Raw genomic sequence first — 24,656 nt, 5'->3', positions numbered from 1 at the left:
TTTATATTGACCGAAATTTTTACCAATATTGAACCTAAAGGTTAACCTTGATTCAATAGCTCATGTTGAGTAACTTATATAAATTAACTAATCAAACAATCATCCATAGTAATTTATAATCGTAATCATCAGTTAATTAAAAGTTTTGTTAGTGATAATCAGTTAATCATTATATTAGATAGTAACTTGATTTGATGAATAGTAAGAAAAAATTTGATTAATGATAGAATCACTTTCTCAAATTAGATTATATTACCAACGATATTAATCTCAGTCGCATGAATTTGAAATTGAATACATTGTATCAATAATCAAGTTAATTGTCCCAATTAACTTATTTGAGAGTAACTAGAGAAAATGATAAAATGTTTCAATTTAAACTGGTCAGTGTAACAATTTAAGGTTAGTTTTCAAGTGGTCATCTAATTTAATTTCATTTCTGATACTTGATTATCCAAGCGAAATGTTTATATTGAAACAGGTCAACCATTAGGAATGATAATCAGAATCAATTAAATTGTGTCAAGGGAATCATTAAGTTCAAACCTTGATTAGCAACTGATTAGCAAAACTGATTAACAATCAAATCAATTTGATAATAAACTAAAAATCAATGATAATCATTATGAAAATGATCAAAATTACGTATAATTAGTGACCAATGATAAAACAACGATATTAATCAAAATTGATTGTTGTAATCTGATTAGTATAAAAGGAGATTTAATAATTAATATGAATATAAATTATTCCAGCAATTGAGATTATCAGTTTTGTATAAAGATGATTAAAGATACCAAATTAATAATCGTCATGGTTACATGATTTACTAATCAATCGTTGATTAATATCGATAATCTTATAGTAATCAGCTTGATTGTAGTTCATTTTAGTTTCACAATCAGTGTGAGTATTCATGATTAAACAGAGAGATGAAAACATGACTATTTCTCATCACCATGAAAGACTCATTAAATTCTGGGTGAAAATCAAGTTTGTAAACTTGTTAATTGCCTGTAGAACTTTTTTCACACTTATTTCACTAATTGACATGAACAATAAAAAAAAACTAGAAAAAGATTCAGATCAATTTATGAGAGAAAACAATGAATTCAAAATGTTGACAAATCAGATGATAAAGTGAATGCTAATCATGGTGAGAATCAGAACTTTTTCCCCTTAAATATAACTACAAAAGCCTCCAAGACAAAATTGTCAGGGTAATTGGGACACATACTGAAAGAAATCATGATACTAATATGAATAGATGGGTGGGAGAGGTATGGAAAGAGTGAAAAGTTCATTGGGTGGAAAAGACTATTTTGTTTTCCTATTAAAATTCATCATGATAAATTCAAAGGGATAAATCGGATATTTGAAATATGTAACTATTAACATCATAAATACAGCATGATTATTCACAAAGGATTTGGGTTAAAACCCTTAAGGCAATATAATCAAGGTAACATAGTTTTCACTATCAAAATGTATAATCTGGTGATGGTGGTGTTATTCATGGTGTACTCGTAATACACCAAAGGTATAAAAGTTCAAGTCACCAATGAATTTGAAACAAGCTCAAAGCAACATGCAACCATTTTTGTAATATAATTAATTGAAATATATCATTAATCTGGTTGATAAGATGAACCAATTCAACAAATCAGTTACTATTCAAATGAAATTCATATTTTCACCATGGATTCAAATTTCAATTCTCAAATAATATAAATCATTCTGATTAATGTTAATATGAATTTATCATGAGATTATCTTTTTGGGTCTTTCATGAAAAACTCCCCGGTGGGGTTTTCATAAATCATCAGATGAAATAAATTGTTGGTTAATTTTGTGATTACAAACTAGATAAACATTGTAATCTATAAGTAAGAAGGTAAAAATAAGTAGATGTTAATTAGATTGATTAACAATTAATTAGTCATGAAATTTAGTTCATTTATTTTTTTCTAATAAATCAATTAGTTGATGAAACATGTTAATTGTTAATACTGATTATTGATTAGTTTTTTCCTCTCTTTTTCGTTAATCAAGTTTTATCTATGATTTTCTAGAGTTTTTCAGCTAATCATTAATATGATAACAACTAATTGAATTTGAACGCTCATTTAATTGTTATTATTAATTATAGCTTAACATTGATGCGAGGTAAATATTTGGTTAGTCTTGTGAGAGTGATAAATGTTAAGGTGACAGTTAATTAGATGAAGAAAGTTTCTGATTAAGGTAACATTTCATGGATTAGAATTGATTCATTATCTTCATCATCTCATCTAAAAAGAAACTTCTGAGAAGATAAATTGTAAACTCATCTTGTTATCAAATTAGGTGAACTTTTCTGGTGATTATCGACTGATGTGGTTTTCCTTTTTATCTCCAATAACATTTTCACTCTAGATACATGTAATATCAATCGAATCCCATGTAAATCGAGATATTGTCAATTTCCAATGATAATAAAGCTCAGAGAGAAAGGGAACAAAATCTGGTAAAAGAAAGAAAAAAAAAGAAAGATAATCAATGAGATTTATGAGAACACTGAGAATATCCTGGTAATTCTGGTATCATAATTGATGGTTCCATGGAAGAGAAAGAAAGAAAGAAAGAGAAAGATAGAGAAGATAAATGTTCATCAGATTGTTATTCATACAGAATTTCATTTTCTTCCCACTTTTAGTTAATCTTCACCCTGAAATTTGTGATAAAACTATTACAATGATATCATTTGGATTTGTATTAGTTTGTTAAATATACGATAGTGTCAACTGATTAACGATTTGAAAAATGATTATGGTTCATGGTTATTGCCGATGATTCAGTAATAACATGATTCTGTGTCATTAATTGTAATTCAGCCTGAAGAAGATGAAAAGAATTGATATTTAATAATAATGATAATCATCTCAAAGTAAAATTCAATTAAAATTATAGCTCTTACCTTTAATAAATATGTCAACAACAACAACAATTAAACAACAATTGTCTAGAATAACAATGAGACATTGTTAATGATAAGTAAATTAAATTATCACTTGAAATCTATTGGATCTATTTTTTTGTGACTAATTGAATCGGTTAAATTATCACACAATAGTAATAATAATCTAAAGTGATCTGAATAACAATTAAATTTAATTGTCAGAAAATCTTCCAGCCATAATGAGTTTTTAGAAATTAATTGTTACTCTTTTAACTGAATATCATTAGTATCCCAAATAAACTTGGTAACAATTAAACGTTTCATAATCTCTTACCTTTTTAACCTCACATCTAAATTAAAGGTCAAACTCATAAGTTCTCGTTTGTCCAGCTAATGAAAGTCAAATCTTGACCACTACTTAGTATCATTAGGAGTACAAGTCTGACCAAAGCTGTGATGGTAATGACCATTGTCCTCTTTTCTTAGGGTCGAAAATAAAAAGATTCTCTTAAGTGAAACCAGAATAATTTTCCATGATGAAAGAGAAACCAAGGATAACTCCCTGAGCAATTTTTCCTTTTCCTTTTACTTTGATAAGCTTTTATCTTTTATCTTTTGTCTCCATCATCTCGATTACTGGTCATCGGATTAACCATTGATAAAAGACCATCAGATTAACGATACAATTAAGGAATCAATTCTTGATAAGAGGAGAAGAAAAAACAATTTAAAAGAAAATAACGAAAAGATTAGAAATGAATTATGAAACTTAAATCAAGGATATAAATGAAAATCTAATCTCAAACAATTAACATCAATTACATGAGATTGAAATGATGATTTTCAATCAAATGATTCAATAGAAAGTCAATTGAATCAATCAAGTAGAAAAAAAATATGAACCAATAAATTTAGCGATGAATTAATTGTTGTCGTTAGTTTAAATCAAACAGCTCGTTGATCCAATATAATACCTATTATTATCCATGAGAATGATTCTGTAAAAAAAAAGTTCAACATGATTAAATCCATGAATTTATCTGGAACCATGAAACATGATGAAATCAAAATTGAAGTAATCATAATAACAATAGCAGTTCACAATTCGTATGGAAATAAACAAACATCACAAGAGTAACAATCTAACCAAGAGTATGTACTTGAAAAATCAATAACAACAATCAACATGATTGTTGATAATCAAGATATTAATACGAAATAAGTTTTAGCATTGATTCGCGTCCTTTTGAAAAAAAAGTTCACATCAAGAAATCTGAATAAAAATCGTGACAAGCCTAAGAAAAACTGACCAGGCTCAGTGTCCAGAGAAAAAGTTTCATGATTTCAATGAAAACGATAGTTGGTGATTAGGATGAAATTTCAAATTGTTTCACAATAACAGTTGATGGTTTGGTGACAATTTGTCAGCAACTAATCATCTTATTACATCATTTTAATAATATTCAAGCTTTATCACTGAGTATTTAGATTAGGATTCATGTTAATCGTCAATACTCAGAGTAACTAGGATCTTATTTTATTTCACAATTTTAACCTTCAACGAAATAAACTTACATAAGCGGATTAGTGAGTAGTCTTGTTTTACATCTTCTTTATCATCTTCATCTTCATCATCATCATCATCTTATCTTCAATGAATATTCATTCTTTTTTCTCTGTTAATTCTATTCAAATTTCCTCTTGACATTATCTTGGCATCTCTTTTTTTTCATATCAAACTTTTATCTTCTTTCATGCAAATATTTACAACATCCCATTCAGTATTTCTTTTAGATCTGATGTATGATGAAGATGAAGATGATGCAAAGGTATTCACAGGTAACTAAGGGAGAAGAATTTAATTTAATGATACAAGAAACTTTCTGCTTTTTGTATCACTTAATTTTAAGATGAAAGACACAAACCTACGCATTTAAATCTAAATACATTCTAAATATTATATATTCATTATTACGATTGTTGATAAACAATTGAAGAAAACAAGTTTCTGTTGATGTTGTTTTTTTTCTATTAATACTAATAGATTGTTGATGTTTCGTTGCTACAATTTTAAACTTGATTAATTTAACTCCTATGGGAAGATTGGAAAAGACAAAAATAAGATTAAGGTTGAGTGGAGTAAAAGTCAAGGTAAAACATTAGATGAGAAAAAAAAAGGTTAATGGTTGATGAGAATTCAGAAACTCATTAAAATTAAAGCTAAATCAACTTTGTAATCAAACAGAATCAATTGGTAACAAATGATAAATACATGCTTTTAGTATTATATCAACAAAATAGGTCAAAGTATGAATAAGGCTACAATTAACATTGATAATCAACTCATTAACAATTCACTTCTATTATTTAGATAAAGTTAATCGTAATGAATAAGGAAGAAAAATTCATTCTAATCAGATTAATGTAGAGCACTATCATAGAGTTTTCTTTGAGATGAAATTTCATTTCATCACAACTCTTTGAATTCCCTGGTCTTGTCAGATAACTTTGATTCCTCTTCAGTTATCTTTTTTTTTGGATGAATGTTGATTCAATCAATGTAAACCAACTTATGTATATTATAAGAGATGATATAAGATGATGGTAACGACGAACAGGGTAAAATGGATTCCTATTGAATTGATGTTGGTAGAAAAAAACTATCATACAAAATATGCATAAAAAAGATAGACAATAAAAAAGTCTTAGTGAGACTGATGATTATGTTACAGAGGTGGGAAAAAAAGATGAGAGATTGAAACTCACCTTAAATAAACCATTGCACATAAAATGAACAGTTATATTATTCCCAATGAGTGGTTCATCATTCCCAGAACTATTTCCAATACAACAAGAATCATCTTAACTTGAAACCTTTTTTTTTCTTGATAGTTTTTTTTCCTACTCCGCCTTCTTATCCTTATCCTCTTGCTTTTATTACACTTATCTGCTCCTAAACATAAGGTAAAAAAAAGTACAGGTAAAAAGAGTAAGTGAAATGGTAATAGTAAGATTGAAAATGCAAAATGTAAGAGGAAAATCTAATAGTAAATACAGTTAACTTACATTGAGAATCAATGTAATCAGCTTACCAGTCAAACTTTGACAGGTGATATTAGTTGTTGCCATTTTGATTTATTGCAATGTAAACACAATGATAATCATTGTAACTGTTTTTGCATGAATCAGGAAGAGGAAAAGGAGGAGAGAGAAAGAGAGAGAAAGTGATTCCATGATAATCAAACAGCATTTACCTTGGAGAAAAGCAAATTCACTCCCTATTATCATTCATTTTTTCCATCATCTTCATCCTTCTTCCTCTTTTCTTCTTAGCTTTTTCCTTTTTTTTTGATTTAATCATTGTTGTGACTCCATCCATTGGTTCAATATGCTCACTGTTTTCATCATGAATTATCATCACTACCATCATCACATAACGTGAAAGTTAATATGTTGTCTTGCATCATAAATGTATTTGATTCCTTTAATGGTATTTTCTTTGAGAAATTCTGAAAGGTAAAAAAAGGAGAATTGAGAAAAAAATTTTCCATTTAGTTCACTGTTTATAATCCATTTAATATGATGTTATGATAATAAACAGAGGTTGTTGTAAATTTTTTAGTTACCCATTATCACGCAAATCTGTTTAATATGCTAGAGATGATGAGTGGGAGAAGTGATTCAATTCTGTTGCTCCTTTCATGGTGTTGTATTAACCCATGAAATTTTTTACCAATTTACTAAGGAAAGAAAAATTTAGGTTTCAAATTATAAGATGATGATGTTTTTTTGTGCACTTGCTTCCTCCATGATGTTAATAATTCACTTGGATGTCAAATTATGAATTTTCCTCTGCTCTTCACCCTCTGTCTTTGTCTTTTTTCTCGAACTAAAACAAAATTTTTCTTCCATTTCTATAACAGGGGAACTTTCAGATTCTACTGTACAAATGACGGTAAACATATTGAACTTGGAGAGTACACTGATTCCGGAAGCTTTGGTGAACTTGCTCTTATGTATAACATGCCAAGATCAGCATCAGTTGAAGCCAAATCTGAAGGATCCCTTTGGGCGATGGTCAGTTAATTATCCAATCAAATCAAATATAAATAAGTTTCATCTTAATTTAAGCTTATTTGATCACCGTGTATATCTTATTGTATGAGTATGAGAATAAGACATAAGTTCAATTGGACAAGTAAAGTTCAGTCAATGGATCGATGAAACCAGAATCATTCCTAATGGTGGGATAGGCAAAAAAGAAAAATACAGACAGAACAATCTAATGAAAAAAAGAGAATAAATTAAATTGTCAATAGAATGATAATTTTACCATGAAGAAGAGTAATTCTAAATCTTTATCTTTGACTTTTTCTTTCCTCTATTTTCTCCAGAGTCGTCAAACATTTCGAAAGATAGTTTTATCAAGAGCTTTCAAGAAAAGGAAAACATATGAAGCTCTGTTGGAAAGAGTTGAAATGTTGAAGTCTCTTGAGGTGAGTGAACAATTTATGTTACCAATTTATAAACAATACGAAACACGACAATTTATGGTAAAATAAATTGTCAATCTTTCTTGTTATTTTGTAACTTTTTTCTTCCCTCTCTCTCTCTCTTGGCAATCTTCCTCCACTTTTAGAATTTAGTTTGTAACAATATTTGTCTTTTTCTACCTATTTCATAGGCATACGAAAGGATGAATCTTTGTGATGCTTTGACACCAAAATCATTTCGAAGTGGAGAAGTCATCATTAAAGAGGTAAATCTAAAGTAAACTCCAATCATCATAATCAAATAACCAATTGAACCATTGAATTAATTCCTTTGAATTTGATTTTTTGCTGTTACATTTTTCTCCATGCACAGGGTGATCAGGCTGATGGAATGTATTTTGTTGAAGAGGGAACTGTGGTAATCACAAAAATTGATGAGGTAATTATTGGAAATAAGCTATTCATCCAACCATCTCAATGGACTTTGTCAGGCTTATTAACTCGTTGTCAATCCTATTAACGGTTCTCTTTGCTTTTGTTTTTTCCTTCTTTTCAATTTTGGTTACCTGTGTAATTACAGAGAGGACAAGAGAAAGAGTTATCAAGATTAACTAATGGAGGATATTTTGGTGAATTAGCACTTATAACACACAAACCTCGAGCAGCGTCAGTTAAAGCTGTTGATGGTGTCAAGACTGCATGTAAGTATCTTATAACCAATCAATCACCACCACCAAAAGGCAAAATCAATTGATTGTCATAATTAGAAATAAAAACTCCATAATTCAACTGGTTACGATAATCATTTGACTATAAGAAAAACCATTACATTTGATTTCTCTTGTCAATTAATGAGTTTCTAGAATTTCCTTCATCTTGTGTAATTAGATTCAGGTGAGGTGAATATGATCAGGATCGTAGATGTATACAAATCAAAGACGAGATAAACAGCTAGTCCGGAGAAAACCTATTGTTAAATTGATTCTTTGTTGAATCATTCGAATATAATCCAAAAGTTGAGATAAATATAAGTTAATCCATAAGAATGAAAATTGAACATATGGCTTTGATTTGTTAGATTTAGAAGAGTAAATAAGATTGAATATCCATTAAAGATTTAATCGTGATCCAGGTTTGACTTTTTTTCTTCCTTTTTCCACAACATGATTGACGAAAACACGTAATAGAACTTGATAATCTTGAATCTCTCTTTCATTAATTCATTTATAAATATCATTCTGATTTCTAATTAGAAATAGAATTAAGAGAGTCAAAAAATGATTTAATTCTCTCGTGGGCGAGCTTCAGGTTTGCCTTAATTCGCTGTTGTTGGTAATAAACTAATTCTTGATTTTATTTTGTTCCATCCACACTCAATAACCATTTCCTTTGATACAATTATCATCACCACCATGTAACACGATCCATCTTCCTCCGCCTTCCGTTGGAATCATTAACAAAAATATCACAAACAAGTTCTTGATGTTGGAGCTTTTGAACGACTTTTGGGACCCTGTATGGATATAATGAAGAGAAATTTCAACGATTATGAATCACAATTAGAGAAAATTTTTGGCAGTAAAGCAAACATATCAGACCTACGATGACCCAATCAACATCATTAACCACCGAAATCATATGAAAAAAAAACACACACACACACAACACAAATACAAATATATACAATTAAAGAAGAGGCAAAGAAAAACACTAAAACAAGGAGACATCATTATCATCGTCGTCGTCATTTCTTATCATCGTCATCGTCATCATCATGGAATCTTTTTTTTCTGATCAGGCCTTTATCGTGTGAGGATGAAAATCAAAGCCTATTAAAGTCAAACTGTCAACATCACACAAACAATATAAATATTATACATACATCTAAATGTAATAACGAAAAACAAGAAAACTCTTTTTTTTGTGTCATCTTCCCTCTATAATCATCATCATCATCAAGAGAAAAACAAACATCAATATATACACATAAATCTACTAAATATACAACAAGAATACACAGCCAACCATAATTTATAACAGAATGGAAAAAAAACAAAAGGAATCATCTAAATCATCAAAATGTTCATCGAGACTTAATTACTAACCAAATTAAACATAAACCATTAAATGTTATCGTAAAGGAAAAGGAAGAGAGGAAATCTAATCATAATGAAACAATTAAACCAAAAAAATGACAAAAATAAGAAATTAACTTACCTTGGAAAACAGAAAAAAATCCAAACCCTTTGGTGTCTCTTTTTTGTTTATAGAAATTTCCAGAAATCCAAGATGGACGCACAAAGAGAATAGAAGAGAATTAAATTTCCAATTGAAGAAAATGGCAACAAACGGATTACTAATTGAAAGATTATTGAGAGAGAGTGAAAAGAAGACAACGTTAATTGTTAGTTATTAATTATTCACCCACACACAGAGAAATTACAGTCACAATTAATAAATTATGTTCCAATTATTATGTAAAAATGACCAACACCTTTGGACAAACGATCAAAGATACTAAAGAGAGAAGTAAAAAAAAATTATTACAAAAAATTAAAACAAATTGTCAGTTACCTTTTTTTTGGCTTATTAAACCAATGATTAAAAGGGTTGATTAACGTGATGATTTACCCTGGGGGTGACTAATTGTTAGGACAATTAAAAATAAATAAACTGGTAATCTAATAAGAGGTTATGTTAACAAAGGTGATTAGCTTAATATGGATTAAGTAATAAGGTGAACAAAAAAAGTCAACTGACTATTCAAATTAAACGTTGTTTATATTTAAACATTGAGACTTTAATTGTTCACCCAATCAATTTAGCAACACTTAAACAATTAGTCAGGAAACGTTATGGTCATTAATTGATGGTCCAGTTAATTGTTTGACTTTTTTTTTGCCTTCAATTTTTCAATTAGATATTTTTATCTACTATCGGGACTCATTTTAACGGTTTATTAACGTTAAACTTGATCCCGATATTAGATATTTAGTATCTTCTTGGATTCGAAAGAAAATTTTCTTCTATCAATCTCAACCAAATCAAAAAGAACAATTGAAAAAACAAAAAACTCACCATAGTAATCAGGCAAGTCTCTCAATTCAGTTCAATTTAAAAACATGATTAACATTAACTAGAAACAATTTGATTGTAAAGTAAATGGTTAACACAAATGAACGAGAAAAAAACAACAACAACAAAAACTAAAAAAAACTTACCAACGAACCAAAAGGAAAACAAAAAGAAACAAAATGCAAATCAAAGTCAACAAGAAGACACAACAAAAATTAACAACAAAATTAATTCTAATCAACAAAAACGAATCTTCAATCATCAGAAATTAAATCAGAAACGATTAATAGAAATACAAACGAAAATTAATTTTGGAAAAAATTGTGAGAAAAAAAATTCCACAAAATTAGTAAACTTTACGAACGTTAGATGGCAGCAGGTAATCGAAAATTCTATTTACTGATTGAAAGAAAAAAAGAAAGCAAATGTTAAAGAAAATAAAAGAGATTCTCTTTCATCAGTTTCAATGGTGATTGGAAGTTGTTGGTTTTAATCATCTTTAATTGTATTTTTTTTTCTTTCTCTCGTTAAATCAAATTATATCACCAACAACATCATGATCAATGCAAGTTTAACCAGTGTTAACAATAATTTAAATAACGTTAATAATAATAATAATCTAGACAACGTTAATAATATCAATTCGGTGAATATTGTTAACAATAATAATAACAACATCTCCTCTCCTACAAACACCAATCTAAATACTTCTGTTTGTAGTATTGGATCGCCAACAAGTCCATCTTCAACCAACAGCTCATGTTCACCTAATAGTAACAATAATGTGTTAATTATCAATGGATCTAATTCAGCTGATTATCTGGCACAATTACTTAAGGACAGGATCCGTTTACAAGCATTTCCAAATGTATTTGTTCACATTCAAAGGCTGGTTGACAATGGTTTGTATTATACTCTTTTTTTAGAATTTCTTGTTTTTTTCTCTCCAACTTGTTGACTATCTTGTGTTTTTTTCTTATTCTTTATTTTATAAGAATATAAAACAAAACAAATCTCTTGAAAATTTCTCTTTTCTATATCTCCTTTTTGTTGGTGCAAAATAAAAGGCAAAAGATTCTCAATGATAAATATTAGTGATTCAATATCTTTGAAATTCACCATCTTCATGAAACACTAACCACTTTTAACCCTCACCACTGTTACCACAACAATTTTTTTCTCTTCTCTTTTTTTTTTGCTTTTTTTCTCTTCTATTCTATTCTATACATATATATATTCTCTTCATTTTCACCTTCATTTTTATGTATTGATGTTTACTAAAAAAAATTCTCTTTCTATTTCTCTTTGATCATCTCACAACAACCTAGAAATAAAAAGGGTCCGAGATTCACTTTTTCACATGGAAGGTGAAGAAAAGAAGCCTTTATTATTGCCAGATCCTGAAGGTCAAATTGTACAGCAACAAGAGAAAGTTTATGTACCTGCTAAAGAATATCCTGAAGTAAGTTGCACAATGAGATTTCCATTACAAGCTAACTTCATATGTCATGAAAACTCATGTTTCATCTTATGGATTGTGTGTGTTATATACAATGGATTGTAATTTGTTTCTTTCTCGTTTCTATTTCTCTTTCTTCATCCATCCACTTGCTCTTTCTCTGGCTCTCTGGATATACCAAATTATCATAATCAACAAAAACCGAAAAAACCTGTAAACACCAGTATAACTTTGTTGGGAGAATCCTTGGGCCTCGTGGTATGACAGCTAAACAACTCGAACAAGAAACCGGTTGTAAAGTAATGGTTCGCGGTCGTGGATCTATGAGGGACAAGAAAAAGGTATCTCATTGTTTTTCTCTACCATTCGTCTTCTCTCTCTACATACACAATGGTTAATTTACATCACTCTTTTTACTCTTTTTCTCCATCGTTTTGTTTCTCTTCTTCTCTTCTCCCTCTTAACTTCATTGTGTTATTATTATTTTAATTCTAAATTGTATTAGGGAAATCTGCAAATTTCTCTCTTTTTCTATCGTTACTTCATCTTTCATTCTGATTCATCTATCTTTCCATCATCAGAACAGGTAGGCACTGATAGAGAGTAGGATGAGCGTAGGAAGTTTTCAGCCTAAAATTTACCTCTCTCTCTCTCTCTTCACTATCCCTCTCTATCATTTTTTCTCTCTTTTTTTATCCTTCTCTCGCTTCCTAATTGATGTTGACGTTGATGATACTCTCTTTCTTCGTCTTCTATCTCTTACCAAAGATGAAAGAATAATCCAAAGAGAGAGAGAGGTTATTTTTGAGTGCAACGTAAAGTCACTTATGCATCTTGCCAACTTACATCCTTCTCATTCGTTCTTGTTTTACTTTTTCCTTCATCTTCTCTCTCTCTTTTTTTCTCTCTCTCTTTCGCTCTCTTACTCCCCTTTTTTCTTGTTTTCTTCTCTTTTTAACCCAAACCCATCTTATCTTTCTTGATATTTTGTAAGAGAGCAAAAAGGAAAGGCGAAGAAAAAAAAATTCGGAGAAAGAATAGAGACAAATAGCAAATAAGATGTGAAGATGAGGATGATGATGAAGCCCTGGTGTGCTCTTTTTTGCTTTAGTAGTGACTCCTCCTTATAAGGTATCCAATGAGTGGGCGTAATCAAGGTAACACCCAAATAAGGTCCTTCTTGTCCCCCTCACTTTCTCTCCCACACTAATCTATCACTACTTTTTACTCTTGCCATAATCATCATCACAATCATCTTCCTTAAATCTCTCTCTCCCTTTATGTTGTAATTTGAAATCATTTTACACTCATTGGTTAATCATAACGTAATTTTTATCCTCATCATATATATTTCCTAATCTCTCTCTCTCTCTCTCTCTCTCTCTTACTCACTCTATCTGAGAAAAATTCCATCAAAAATTGGACCAAATTGACTTAAAAACTATTAGCAGAATTTGTGTGTATGTAATGATAATCTTTTCAGCTTAAGGTTAAAGATATTTGATGACAATCTCAGCTATCAGAATCTTCATCACTTAACAACATGTTACTCAATTGAATCTATTCTGTTTCTATAAATACAATATTCGATTTATAGATTTATTAATTATCTATGTTACTCTATCACTCTCTCAAGTGTGTGTTAATTGATTTTGAAGAGCGATATCGACAATTTATTGAATGAACATTTATTAATCTAAAAATACTACATGAAAGGTGGTAATGATTATGATGACAGGTGATAGAGGAATTACCTATTGTTTTTATTTCTTCTCTATCATCATTTCTATTGTTATCATTAATATTTACTCACTCATACTCTGTGTATAAACATAGTGTGAAAACGAGAGGGAGAGAAGTGCAGGTATAAACACTTAAGTTACTTGTTGTTTATAAGAGAAAATATTATTAGATTAATTGATTAATTCATCCTCTTGATTAATCTCAATTTGATACGTACTTCTGATTAATTACAATTGTATAATCCACTTTTATAATATAATATTTATAATCTAATCACTCATCTCAACACGTTTTTAATTGTGTTTACAAATGCTACTTTTAATTGTAACTGTTAACTACTACAGTTATACAATTGTAAATAACTGTAATAGTAATTAACTAGTAATGATGATTATCATTACAATTGATTATTATGATTTGTTTATTTACCTGAAGAAAATTTAAGATACTAGGTGAATCTGTTCACCTGTGAACCGTTGATTTCAATTACCTATTTCTTTTACTCTAAATTACTTTTTACTCAATGAGGTTACCCTGTCAATCTCATGGTTGATGTGTCGCTCACTCGTTCATTCATTCATTTTACTCACTCACCTAATCATCAATGTTTACATTATTACATATTACATTTGTGTGTCAGGTCTTTTCTCACTTTCAGGTAACATATCTTAATGTTTACGTGTGTATTTATTTTGTATATTGTTGATTAGTGTAGTAGGTGATTACTATCAGGAAGCAAAATCTTACAAAAAGAACCGTTTTTTTTACCCATTAACATATAGTAAATATTCAGAGAAAAGGGAGAGCAAGATTAGGAGGGAAATGTCACTTTTTAAATGACAATAACAATAGAATTAAATTAAAAGCAATGATAGGAATTTAGAGTATTGTGCAAATTAGTGAATGGATGAAGGATGCAGAGGATAACTAATTCAAAGAACCTTGAGTGTGTTGGTGTGTGTGTTTTTTTCTGCATTGAGAGAGTGGGAGGTTGATTGGGTTAGTGAGAGAGAATGAGTGAAAGAGAGATTGACTGAGAGAGAGAGAGAGAGAGAGAGAGAGAGAGAGGAGGGTCTCAGGTTAAATGAATTTAAGTGTGAAATGATTTAACAACGTAATGTAAACATACCAAAGAAAAGAAAGAGGAAAAAGTTATGTTGACATTAATTTCACCGATTCAATTTCAAGCTATTTGTTGATCATTGGCATTCGTACAAATCAATTTTCATCAGCAACCAGTTAATCAACTCAACGATTTATTCCGGAAACTTAATGTATCACAACTGTCAAACTATCGGATGTTGATTATTCTTAATTTACTTTGTATCATTAATAACATTGGTCATTCTTTATTTATCCATTTGAATGATTAATTTTCCATGTCGATCTTTTTTCTTGTCTATTTGTTTACTTTTTATCGATCATATGTTTTTGCCTTGATTGTTTTTCTTTTTCTCAATCGTTAACTTTTTAATTATCTGATCTTGTTTTTTGTTTACTTGAATGAATTTTATTTTTTAATTTCTTTATTTTTATTAATTTTATTTTCATTTTTTTTATTCATTATTATTTTTATTTATCCCTTACCCATGATGTTGAAAATAATGATGGTGAATCAACAACGTAGGAGGAACAAAATCGGGGTAAACCTAATTGGGAGCATTTGAATGACGAGCTTCATGTTTTGATTACAGTAGAGGATACACCAAATAGAGCTGCAATCAAGATGAAAAGAGCAGTAGAAGAAATTAGAAAATTGTTAATTCCTGTTGTAAGTTGTAACTTTCGAAACGATTTTCTTGGCTAAATCTTCAATTTCTTCTCATGTGTCCCCTCTCACTCTTATTCTTGAATAATATATTTAAACTTTTATTTAGATTTTTTTCCCCACTTGATCATTTTCTCTCTTCTCTTTCCTGGTTTTTGATCTTAATCTTTCTAATCCATTTTTAATTTTTTGTTTCTCTTCTTCACTATCGCTTCTAATTTGTTATAGACTGAAGGTGAAGATGAACTGAAAAAACGTCAATTGATGGAATTGGCCATAATTAATGGAACCTATCGAGATGGAACCGTGAAAAATTGTACGTTGACAATAAGTTTCATAATTGATAATAAGTTGATTGTCCTCATGTTGGTGATTCTTTTCATGACCATTGCTCAATCGTTCATCATTCATCTTGATTGTTTCTCAATCAATTTCAGTCTGGGTTAATCCTTAATTTTCTGTCATCTTTAACTGTACTTTACCTTCTCCCCTTCCTCTCTCTCTCTCTCTCTCTCACTCACTCACACACACACACATTCATCTATCTCCTTCTATCACAATTATCATTCACCCTCCTGTCCTATTCTTTACTCATCTTCAGACTTTCAGTCTCCTTTTTTCCTCTTCCTCCTTACTCATTGATCATCTATTTACGCTACTATCTCCCTCTCCTCTTACTTTCTCCCTCCCTCCCTCCCTCTTTTGAACTGTCATGGATGATTCCGATGAGAGCATTGGGTGCGTGATTATGATATTACTTGTGAATATGTAGTTATATATTTATAAGTATATGTGTATATTTTTGACTCACTCATCAATCTTAATGATCAACAATCAATTAACTGACGACACTTTTTTCTCATCTAAATTATTTTTCTCTTTTCTCCCTTTTCGTGTGTGTATTTGCCTCACCCACTCGGCGCCCAATGGACCAATTCATGGTTTCACAAAACTCGCACAAACTGGAAACCCAATCACTTATGAATATTGATGATCATGATCAACTTATTTTGTTTGATGCCGATGATCCTTAAATACTCCGGTTGTTGGTATTACACTTTTTGGCCTGAAACTTTTGCTGCTTCTCATGTTGTTCTCATGATGATAATCACTTTTTCATTCACAATCATCTTTCACTCTCACTCAATCATCATTCATCTCCTGTTGAATTTTTCCTCCATTTGTCTTCGTAATGTTGTTAAATCATCATCCTTAACACTTTTATCATCATCATCATGTTTCCATCATCAACCAAATTAAACCCAAATAGGTATTGAAAGTGAGCACATGAAACTAATAGCTCCTCCTATTGCTCTAACAACACCAATTCGTACACATCACACAGCAACATCTCTTGGTACTCCACTTATATTTTCTCCTCGCCATATTCATGTGCCAACAAGCACCACTCTACTTAACGGAAGTACAGCTCCTCCTCCTATGCTTGGACCAGCTGATGCTGGATTTTTATATGCACCATATGATTTTCATCAATATGCCGCACTAACTTCGCCATTGTTAGCAGAATATCAAGTAGCATCACAAGGAGATACAACCGGTGGGTTTTTCAGCCGATAATTGAATCTCTATTTCTTTTCTATTTCTCTCTCTCTCTCTTTCTTTCTCTCTTTCTCTCCTTCTCCCATTTCTCTTTCTCTTTCTCTTCCCGTTTTCGTTTTCTCTCTCAGTTGATTTTTTTTTGTTTTTTCCCCCTGTGCAAACTTAATAAGCCAAATGCTGAGCGATTTATATTATTATTATTATACCTATCACCATATATATTATATTATATCGTAAATGTATACATATATATGCTATGCAATCACATACACCCAAAAAAATCAATTGAATCAAATTATTCAGCATATATATGTATATATTTTGTATCTCTCTCCCTGTGAAGATTGTTGAGATTCAAACCTTTTTAATTTAAATTTCAGATGAAATCTATTGGAACCAATTTTTTTGTATAACATTCAATTTTTATTTAAATTTATAAAAAGATTTCAAAATTATCCAAAAAAAAACAATTATCAGAATCTTAAAATCAAAATGCAATCAAAATTTTGTTCGTTAATCTCAGATTATCTTCAATTGGCTTAATAGTTTGCTCGATAATCAACTAATCATTGATTTATCTTCCTTTCCCTTTTTATTTCCTTTTTTGTTCATATAATTTATTTAATTCTTTTCTTTTTCTGTGATTAACTAAATTATTTCAGAACTTTGATCAGTAGTTTTCTCTTCATCTCATCAAACTTTTTCCATCCTCTTGATTGCCTTTTCATTCATAATCATTTCCAATCAAAATCCTCCAATTTTCCTTAATTCCTTTTCGCTAATCAATCTATTTTTCTCTTAATTAACTTACAATGATTTTCCCTTTTAATTACTCAATTTCCTAATTGTGCGAAAGGGAGAGAGAGAGAGGAAGAGAAAGAGAAACTAACTTTTTTAATCAATTCCAATCAATTGCTTTCTCTCTCAATATAACTACTCGAATCTTAATTATCTCTGTAAAATGACTACTATTTTTTATCTTAATTTTTCAACTTTTGCCTTAATCTCTCACAATCATAATCTTAATCTAAATCTTTCAAAAACAAATCAAATTAATTTTATATTTTAATAACTTTACTAACGAAACTTACATTTCCTTTCTTCTCTTTCTTTTCTTTTCCCTTTCTCTTTCTCTCTTTCTACCCACTTCCTCCCACCTTCCCAATCCTCCTCTTCTTGATTTATCATCATCATCATCGTCTCTTTTATAACTACTAAACAATCAAATGGTCACTATTTTTGGTATATTTTTCAATCGTCATCATCTTCATTTGATAATTTCAATTATCAAAATTTTACCTTAAAACAAACAAACAATTTCCTCGTCGATTCCTCATCCTCATCACCCATGCCTCCTCCTTCCTCCCATCTCTCTGACTCTCATCCATCCACGATCCCAACCACCACCCTGCAGGTCCTGGCAAAGCAAGGCGGACACCCAGCGTCCGAGATCACCCTTACCAAAGGCCAGCAACTTAGGACCACTATTACTACCACTCTACTACTATCACTACTACTTCCACTATCTCTACTACTATTAAGACTTATAACTACTTCTACTACCAATACTACCAACAATAAGCAAACAATCAATTGCAATCAATCACAACCACACAAACAAACTAGAGCAATTAAAAACTTCAACCACACATAACACGCAATATATGCCAACAATCATCGCTCATCTTTAACCTCAAGCTATTTACAATCTCTCTCTCTCTCTCTCTCTCTCTAACTCTTCCCTCTCAAAATCAAATCTCTTTTTCTCTCTTTCTCATTTGCAATCATTTTGTGCCTTCCTTAGTGCCTTTTATTCATGAATCATGAAATCTCAGATGAAGCTCATGTCACAAACAAAAACAAAAACAAATATTTAGCTCATTTATGATATCATATTAGGTATCAACTATTACAATCAATAACTACTTGTCTTCCCTATTTTGTTTCTCTCTCTCTCTTTCTACTCAATCCTCATCCACACCCAAAAAAACCTCTTCCTCTCATCTTCTTTTCCCTTCTCCCACCCTACTCTCTCTCTCTCTCCCCTTTAATATATGAGACAAAAACTTAATTGTCATTATCATATTATTATTATATCATAGTGTTTCCATTGTTGCAAAGAAAATGAAATTGGCGATTGTGTCATTACTACTATTACTAGAAAAATACATTTAGTAAATTGTCAAACAAACAAACGTTCAAATTATTTAATCACTCAATCAGCCTTATTTCACCCACTCTCTCTCTCTCTCTCTCTCTTGCCACTTTGCTATTTCTCCCTCCTATCATCGTAATCATCATCATCATCATCATTATTATCATCATCATATCTATTGAAATAACAATACAATAGACTAACAATCAATGTTTAAATTATGATGATTTGCTGTGATGCATTTTTTTCCGTTGTCAAAACAATTATGGACAATTAATAATATGCTTAATAATAATGAAGCATAATAATTTTTTGATTCATTTAAATATTAACCTTATACTTAACTCATTGTCTCTCAATAATTTATTAACTTTACAATTTGGACAATTTATCGTACCAACAATTTATATATTTACAATCAATTTTACTTGACGATTCTTCCCTATCGCCATCATCATCATCGTCATCTTAATTGTTATCATACAAAAAAGGAAGTCCCAAATAAATAGTGATTAATTAATATTAATATATCCTCTTTTTTAAATGAATTAGTTAATCACTCCAATGATAACAATCAACTTTCATCATTTCCTTTCAATACATTAGATTTAATCATCTGTTTTAACAAAATATGATCAATAATCTTTGAGATCAACAATCAATCGGTTAATTTTTAATATTTAATTGTCATGATTAAACTTTTTACTCTCTCCTTTTGTCTAATTATATATTGTGTATGTAAATTGTTTGACATAATCAGCTAATTGTTAGTTGGCTTTAGATGTTAACAAGTTTGAATGATGAAAAGTTAATTGTTGCTGTTACTGTTCAGAGGTAGGTATTAATTTCTGTTGTGATTAAATGTTTCCTTTTCAATGTAATTGTCAATCTTGTGAATTGAACATAAAATTAAATTTAATTGGAACAAATTAAAGTTCATCTTTTTGCTTAATTTTCTTGTATCACAATTTATTTAATTTCTCTCTTTATTGTAGTTAAATTTGATTACGACGTTGATGGTTACAGTTGATAATAAATAACAATCCTTGTCTCAAAACTGATTATTGTTATTATTATGATGTTAATTGTTAACCTTAAACAATTTCAATTGTTACGTTTAATCATTTTGTTCATGTACTAATCACGATGATAATCAAGCTGAAGAAGCAGCAACAATTTATCCTAATCAATCAATCAGTTACATATTAGTTTGGTTGATTTAGTTGGTAAACAATTTTGATTGTTAAAACCATCAGAAAACAAAAATTAACAACAAACAAAAGATTAACTCAATTAATAAACTTTTTTTTGTGCTAAAATCTGATTATGATTAGCGTTGATTGTTGAGATAGGGTGATGATAATTGTCAGCAATTAGGTCAAAGTCACTTTACAATTGAATTAAAATTAACTGTTAACCATTTTTATACCGATGAATTTGATGTTTTGTTCAATTTTCATTGATTGTTAACAATTAATTGGTTCATCATTTGGTTTATTGGATTAAAAGATGATCCTTGGTTGTTGATTAATTTTGATTGTTTTACTATATTTTATTAATCAACTTACTTCTCGATTGGGAAATTGTTAAATTGATTAATCATGCATATCGATGAGCACAATTTAATCATCATAATGATAATTATCATAATGATTATCATGATTAAAACAATTGATGATTTAATCACGAAAAAATCAACAATCAATTGAATTGAATCAAACTTTTGTAATATAATCATCACAATAGATTCCGTGATTATAATTGTTTATTTAGATGTAACAAACAATAATTAACCATGAATTCTGTGATTATATTGATAACAATTACTAAATTGTTTAGATTTTTTCCTTTTTCTTTTTAATCAATTGCTAATTGATATTTAAATTTACCTTTCAAAAAAGATTTAGATTTCAATTATTGATTAAAGTAAACTAATTAAATTTCAACAATCAACTTTACCTCCTTAATTATTTACGGTTCATCTTCATTATTAAAGTTAATTAATTTAATAGCAATTAAAAAAAGTCAAATGGTCACTAATTATCCTAATGTTGTTAATTGCTATTTAATTAGTCGTCTCAAGATTAATTTTGATCTAATCAATCAACGTCTCAAACTTTTTCAGTTAACTGAATCGGATTAAAGTTACAATCATCAGTTATCAAGTTTATCAGTCAAATGGTACAACAAACACCAATTAATTGAACTAGAGATTATCCAATTGTGATCTATGAATACAATTCAATTGTTTGTTGAATAGATTTTTTATATTGGTGAACTTTTTTAGTTGCTAAATTTCCTAATAGATGGAGGCACATCACTGTTACCAGAAATCTCGAGTTAGAAATTGTTTTATCGCTAGATGGTCGCAGGAGTTACGAATTATTATGAATTAATTAGACGTCGAAGTGAGTGAACTGGAGTGAGTGAGTGAGTAGCTTTAGGCATCATCGGCTCGAGTGAAAAAATTATCGACTAAGCTGGCTTGAAGTGGCTCAGTCACTGAGAATTTTATTCAATTCTTGCTTACGAAAAATTGACAGTTAATCCTTGATTCTTAATCTTTTGAAAAAGTTTTGGAAAGAGATAAAGGGTTATGCAGGTCAACTGCAGGAGATTTCAATATAAAAGAAAACAAAAATGGTCAAAACTGCCCATTCGAATTTTCCGCTTGGAATATTGGTAATTGATGTTTAATATGATTAGTTTCATATTCATATTTTAATAAATTATTACAAGTGATAAATATGGAACTGCTAATTGTTAAAAAAAAAGTTATAAATTTTTTATTTTTGAGCAATTGTGTCGCAACTGCGATTTCGCTAATTGTATTGTATTGTCTGATTTCACCATTAAAATTAGTTTCATATTCATATTTTACTAAATTGGACAAAATTTTCTTAGCTTCGCTTGTCAAAATTATCAGTGTTTGGTTGACGTTATGCTATAAAGTGAAAGGTAAGTAACTTTTTTGATTTTTATAATAAATTAATTTTCATTTGGTTATTAGGTTATCGGTTTGGTCCTGATCCAAGTTCAGTTATCGATTTATCATCACCATCCGTAAAAGTATTGTTTATTTCTAACCATCAAACAATCATGGATTCTCTAATTTTTCATTCGATATTTCTCGATAATAAGTTTGTAAAATTCGTTATTGTTTGGAGTAAATATTATCGCTATAAGGCTAATGGACTAATTAATAAAATACGAAATGATTTTGGTGTTGATTCGAGTTTCAAGAAAGGTGATTTCGTTGAATACTGGGCGCTGAACTCGAGAAATTACAAAACTATTGTTCTTTGCCCGGAAGGTATTTATACAGTCAGAGAAAATGAGTTTGACGGTGGTTTTAAATTATTTGCGTAGAGTGATAACAACAATTTATCAATGATTAGATAATCAAGAGATCCAACATTTAACATTGATTTGATTGTTATCATTTTTTTACCTGAGCGAATGATATAAAACCAGCGTCAAACTCATTTTCTCTGGCTGTATACTCATTGCTCATTGATTTCGATTTTAATGGTTTATTTGATTCACATTTGTTTCAAGGTGGATTTAGAAGTACATACTCGGAATCAAGTTTCAGATATGCTGAGAAAAATGGTTTACCCCAATTGACCAGAACTGTTTGGCCTCGAGCTCGGGCTTTTCTCGATATTGTTGATAAAAGAAATGGTTTCACTCATATTATTGATGCTACAATAATATATGATAATATCGATAAACTTACCAGAAATTTGTTTCTTCATACAGAGCAGTTAATGGGCAGTTCTTTCTATTCTGTGATCAGAGTATTCGAGATCATTGATGACGATAAAAGTGAGACAATCAACGATTATGACCAAATAGTCAACGATTTTAATAAAATACAATCATTAGAAACAGTTGAACAATCAGATTGTGTTTACAGAGTACCAAGAAGTAAATTAAACGAATCGTGGTTACAACAGTTATGGTTAAGTAAAGACTTGATGATGAATTCATTTTACCAAGACAAGGAAAATTTCGTTGACAAATTCAAGCCTAATTGTTACAATCAAATCAATTTATTTCGTATCATGAATTTCTTGCTCGCCAATGCAGTCTACATCCCAGTGGGATCAGCAACAATATACCTCATTTATTTATCAATTGTTGCGATTTTTAAGATTTTAATTTGGTAAATTCATCAAACTCACCAATCAAGAGAGATCATTAAATAGCTAATTGTTGGCTGTAATTAATTATTTAGTTAGTTTGAGTTTAATTTATTAAATGTGTGGTTTTTATGGCTACGAAATTGTTTAATGTATTGATCGAATTGTTTCACTCTATCAAACAAAATGCTCTTTTTCCATATTAATCAACATTGTCACATTTGAGCTCATTGATCAAATCAACTTGTAACTTGAAATTTAACTTCAGTACTTGAAAATTAACAAATCGTATTCATTAACCATCAACTTATAAATTGTTGTAAATATAAAATTTATTAATAAACAACGAATGTTATTAATGATTATTAAGATAATTGATTTGAAATGTAAATTGTTTTCAATTGTAATTGTAGTTTTTAACCAAATTGATATTTGATTAAGGTTGTTAATCAAATAAAACAGTTTGATTGTTTAAAAAACAAGGTTTGAAAAACAGGTAACAACAATGAGACAATGAAAAATGATCAATCTTTATGTAATCAGTTGATTGTTGGGTTAACAACTCGTGCAACCATCAAAGAGTGAACATCAACGTAGATCATTTTTTCGTTACGTTGTGTCTTTGTGTTTAAATTAATTGTGATTCTCTTAATGTTCAGAATAAATAAAAAAGACTTATTAATTAAATCAAGAGCTTCATCAAATTAAAGGCCACATACACCCTTTCAAACACCAATAATTTTAATATGGTTCGACTTTAAAATGATCAAAGATCATTATAATGAAGAAAATTTCAATCCTCCATTTCTCTTTCATTTCTTTTTCTTTTACAATGGCCGCTGAGAAAAAAAATCCAAAGTTACAGCTTTGACCACGGTGGTTTCGTTGGTTGCAATTGTGCCAACAGATTTAAAGATTCGACGTTCACAAGAGTACGAGGCTACAGTCTAAAAACTGCGCTCTTATTTGCTGTGGTTGTCATAGAGGATTTTTCAGCATAAATAATTTAATCAAGCATTTCGCACCTGATTCGGTATGTACCATTTAATAAACTTTGCGTGGTGAAAATCAACTCACCTGCACTAGAATAAAGTTTTCATGCTAAAATTTTGGTTGATATTTCTATTTCGAGCATCTGATGAGCATTTACAAAAGTAATCAAATAGAAAAGACAATTTCTATCGAGTGATAATTCGCGATTCAATTGCAGGCTTTTTCCTCGGTTTGTTACAAATATTACACAGTCAATAGCGAGTTCGAAAATGAGAGTTGGCAAGTAGCCTACGTACGTTAAATTCCGTAGCCTTAACTTGAATTTTA

The 24,656-nt window shown here is 29.7% G+C and overlaps 3 protein-coding genes and 1 long non-coding RNA gene across 16 annotated transcripts in view; 3 read left to right on the top strand and 1 right to left on the bottom strand.

Moving 5' to 3' along the window:
* LOC128388288 (cAMP-dependent protein kinase type II regulatory subunit-like) overlaps nt 1-9,654 on the top strand; it is a 36,203-nt gene extending 26,549 nt beyond the window's left edge. For both annotated transcript variants that reach the window (XM_053347679.1, XM_053347680.1), the window contains exons 6-11: nt 6,862-7,015; nt 7,333-7,434; nt 7,623-7,697; nt 7,805-7,870; nt 8,012-8,132; nt 8,908-9,654. In XM_053347679.1, the coding sequence (XP_053203654.1) occupies nt 6,862-7,015; nt 7,333-7,434; nt 7,623-7,697; nt 7,805-7,870; nt 8,012-8,132; nt 8,908-9,038 (649 nt within the window). In that variant the 3' untranslated portion in view covers nt 9,039-9,654. The remainder of the gene's footprint in view (nt 1-6,861; nt 7,016-7,332; nt 7,435-7,622; nt 7,698-7,804; nt 7,871-8,011; nt 8,133-8,907) is intronic.
* Nucleotides 408-10,842, bottom strand: LOC128388305 (uncharacterized). Of its 11 annotated transcripts, XR_008325239.1 has the most exons (12): nt 10,653-10,842; nt 10,510-10,567; nt 10,006-10,112; nt 9,649-9,948; nt 8,088-8,944; nt 7,272-7,997; nt 6,565-7,176; nt 6,005-6,447; nt 5,705-5,891; nt 3,913-3,936; nt 3,273-3,638; nt 408-2,503 (listed from the first exon to the last, which is right to left on the bottom strand). It is a non-coding gene; the product is annotated as an uncharacterized LOC128388305 (long non-coding RNA). The 11 variants fall into 11 exon arrangements; XR_008325241.1 differs by lacking the exon at nt 10,006-10,112; XR_008325245.1 differs by lacking the exons at nt 10,510-10,567; nt 10,653-10,842 and having other exon boundaries at nt 6,031-6,108; nt 6,193-6,447; nt 10,006-10,362.
* Nucleotides 10,843-10,954: 112 nt separating this feature from the next.
* Nucleotides 10,955-19,242, top strand: LOC128388287 (protein held out wings-like). 2 transcript variants are annotated; one of them, XM_053347677.1, is made up of 7 exons: nt 10,957-11,408; nt 11,835-11,968; nt 12,190-12,306; nt 15,336-15,479; nt 15,705-15,792; nt 16,747-17,034; nt 18,451-19,242. In XM_053347677.1, the coding sequence occupies exons 1-7, from the start codon at nt 11,063-11,065 to the stop codon at nt 18,513-18,515; spliced, it is 1,182 nt and encodes a 393-aa protein (XP_053203652.1). In that variant the 5' UTR covers nt 10,957-11,062; the 3' UTR covers nt 18,516-19,242. The 2 variants fall into 2 exon arrangements, with proteins under 2 accessions (XP_053203653.1, XP_053203652.1); XM_053347678.1 differs by lacking the exon at nt 15,336-15,479 and having other exon boundaries at nt 10,955-11,408.
* A 2,663-nt stretch (nt 19,243-21,905) lies between these two features.
* LOC128388290 (acyl-CoA:lysophosphatidylglycerol acyltransferase 1-like) lies at nt 21,906-23,782 on the top strand. Its single transcript, XM_053347683.1, has 3 exons — nt 21,906-22,149; nt 22,202-22,504; nt 22,750-23,782. The coding sequence occupies exons 1-3, from the start codon at nt 21,939-21,941 to the stop codon at nt 23,361-23,363; spliced, it is 1,128 nt and encodes a 375-aa protein (XP_053203658.1). The 5' UTR covers nt 21,906-21,938; the 3' UTR covers nt 23,364-23,782.
* The last annotated feature ends 874 nt before the right edge of the window (nt 23,783-24,656 follow it).

The sequence above is a fragment of the Panonychus citri genome, unplaced genomic scaffold, assembly GCF_014898815.1.
Source record: "Panonychus citri isolate SS breed McGregor unplaced genomic scaffold, ASM1489881v1 Contig00096, whole genome shotgun sequence".
NCBI lineage: Eukaryota > Metazoa > Arthropoda > Arachnida > Trombidiformes > Tetranychidae > Panonychus > Panonychus citri.
Note: the sequence above shows the minus strand (reverse complement) of the source record. Positions and strands in the feature narration are given on the sequence as shown.

Excerpts from the sequence above, each read along its gene's own strand:
- LOC128388287 (XM_053347677.1), top strand. The coding sequence starts at position 11,063 with ATGATCAATGCAAGTTTAACCAGTGTTAACAATAATTTAAATAACGTT. Across the intron at positions 11,409-11,834 it reads TCAAAGGCTGGTTGACAATG|AAATAAAAAGGGTCCGAGAT; the intron begins GTTTGTATTATA and ends ACAACAACCTAG. Across the intron at positions 15,793-16,746 it reads AGATGGAACCGTGAAAAATT|GTATTGAAAGTGAGCACATG; the intron begins GTACGTTGACAA and ends AAACCCAAATAG.
- LOC128388290 (XM_053347683.1), top strand. The coding sequence starts at position 21,939 with ATGGAACTGCTAATTGTTAAAAAAAAAGTTATAAATTTTTTATTTTTG. Across the intron at positions 22,150-22,201 it reads GTTATGCTATAAAGTGAAAG|GTTATCGGTTTGGTCCTGAT; the intron begins GTAAGTAACTTT and ends TTTGGTTATTAG. Across the intron at positions 22,505-22,749 it reads TATTGTTCTTTGCCCGGAAG|GTGGATTTAGAAGTACATAC; the intron begins GTATTTATACAG and ends ATTTGTTTCAAG.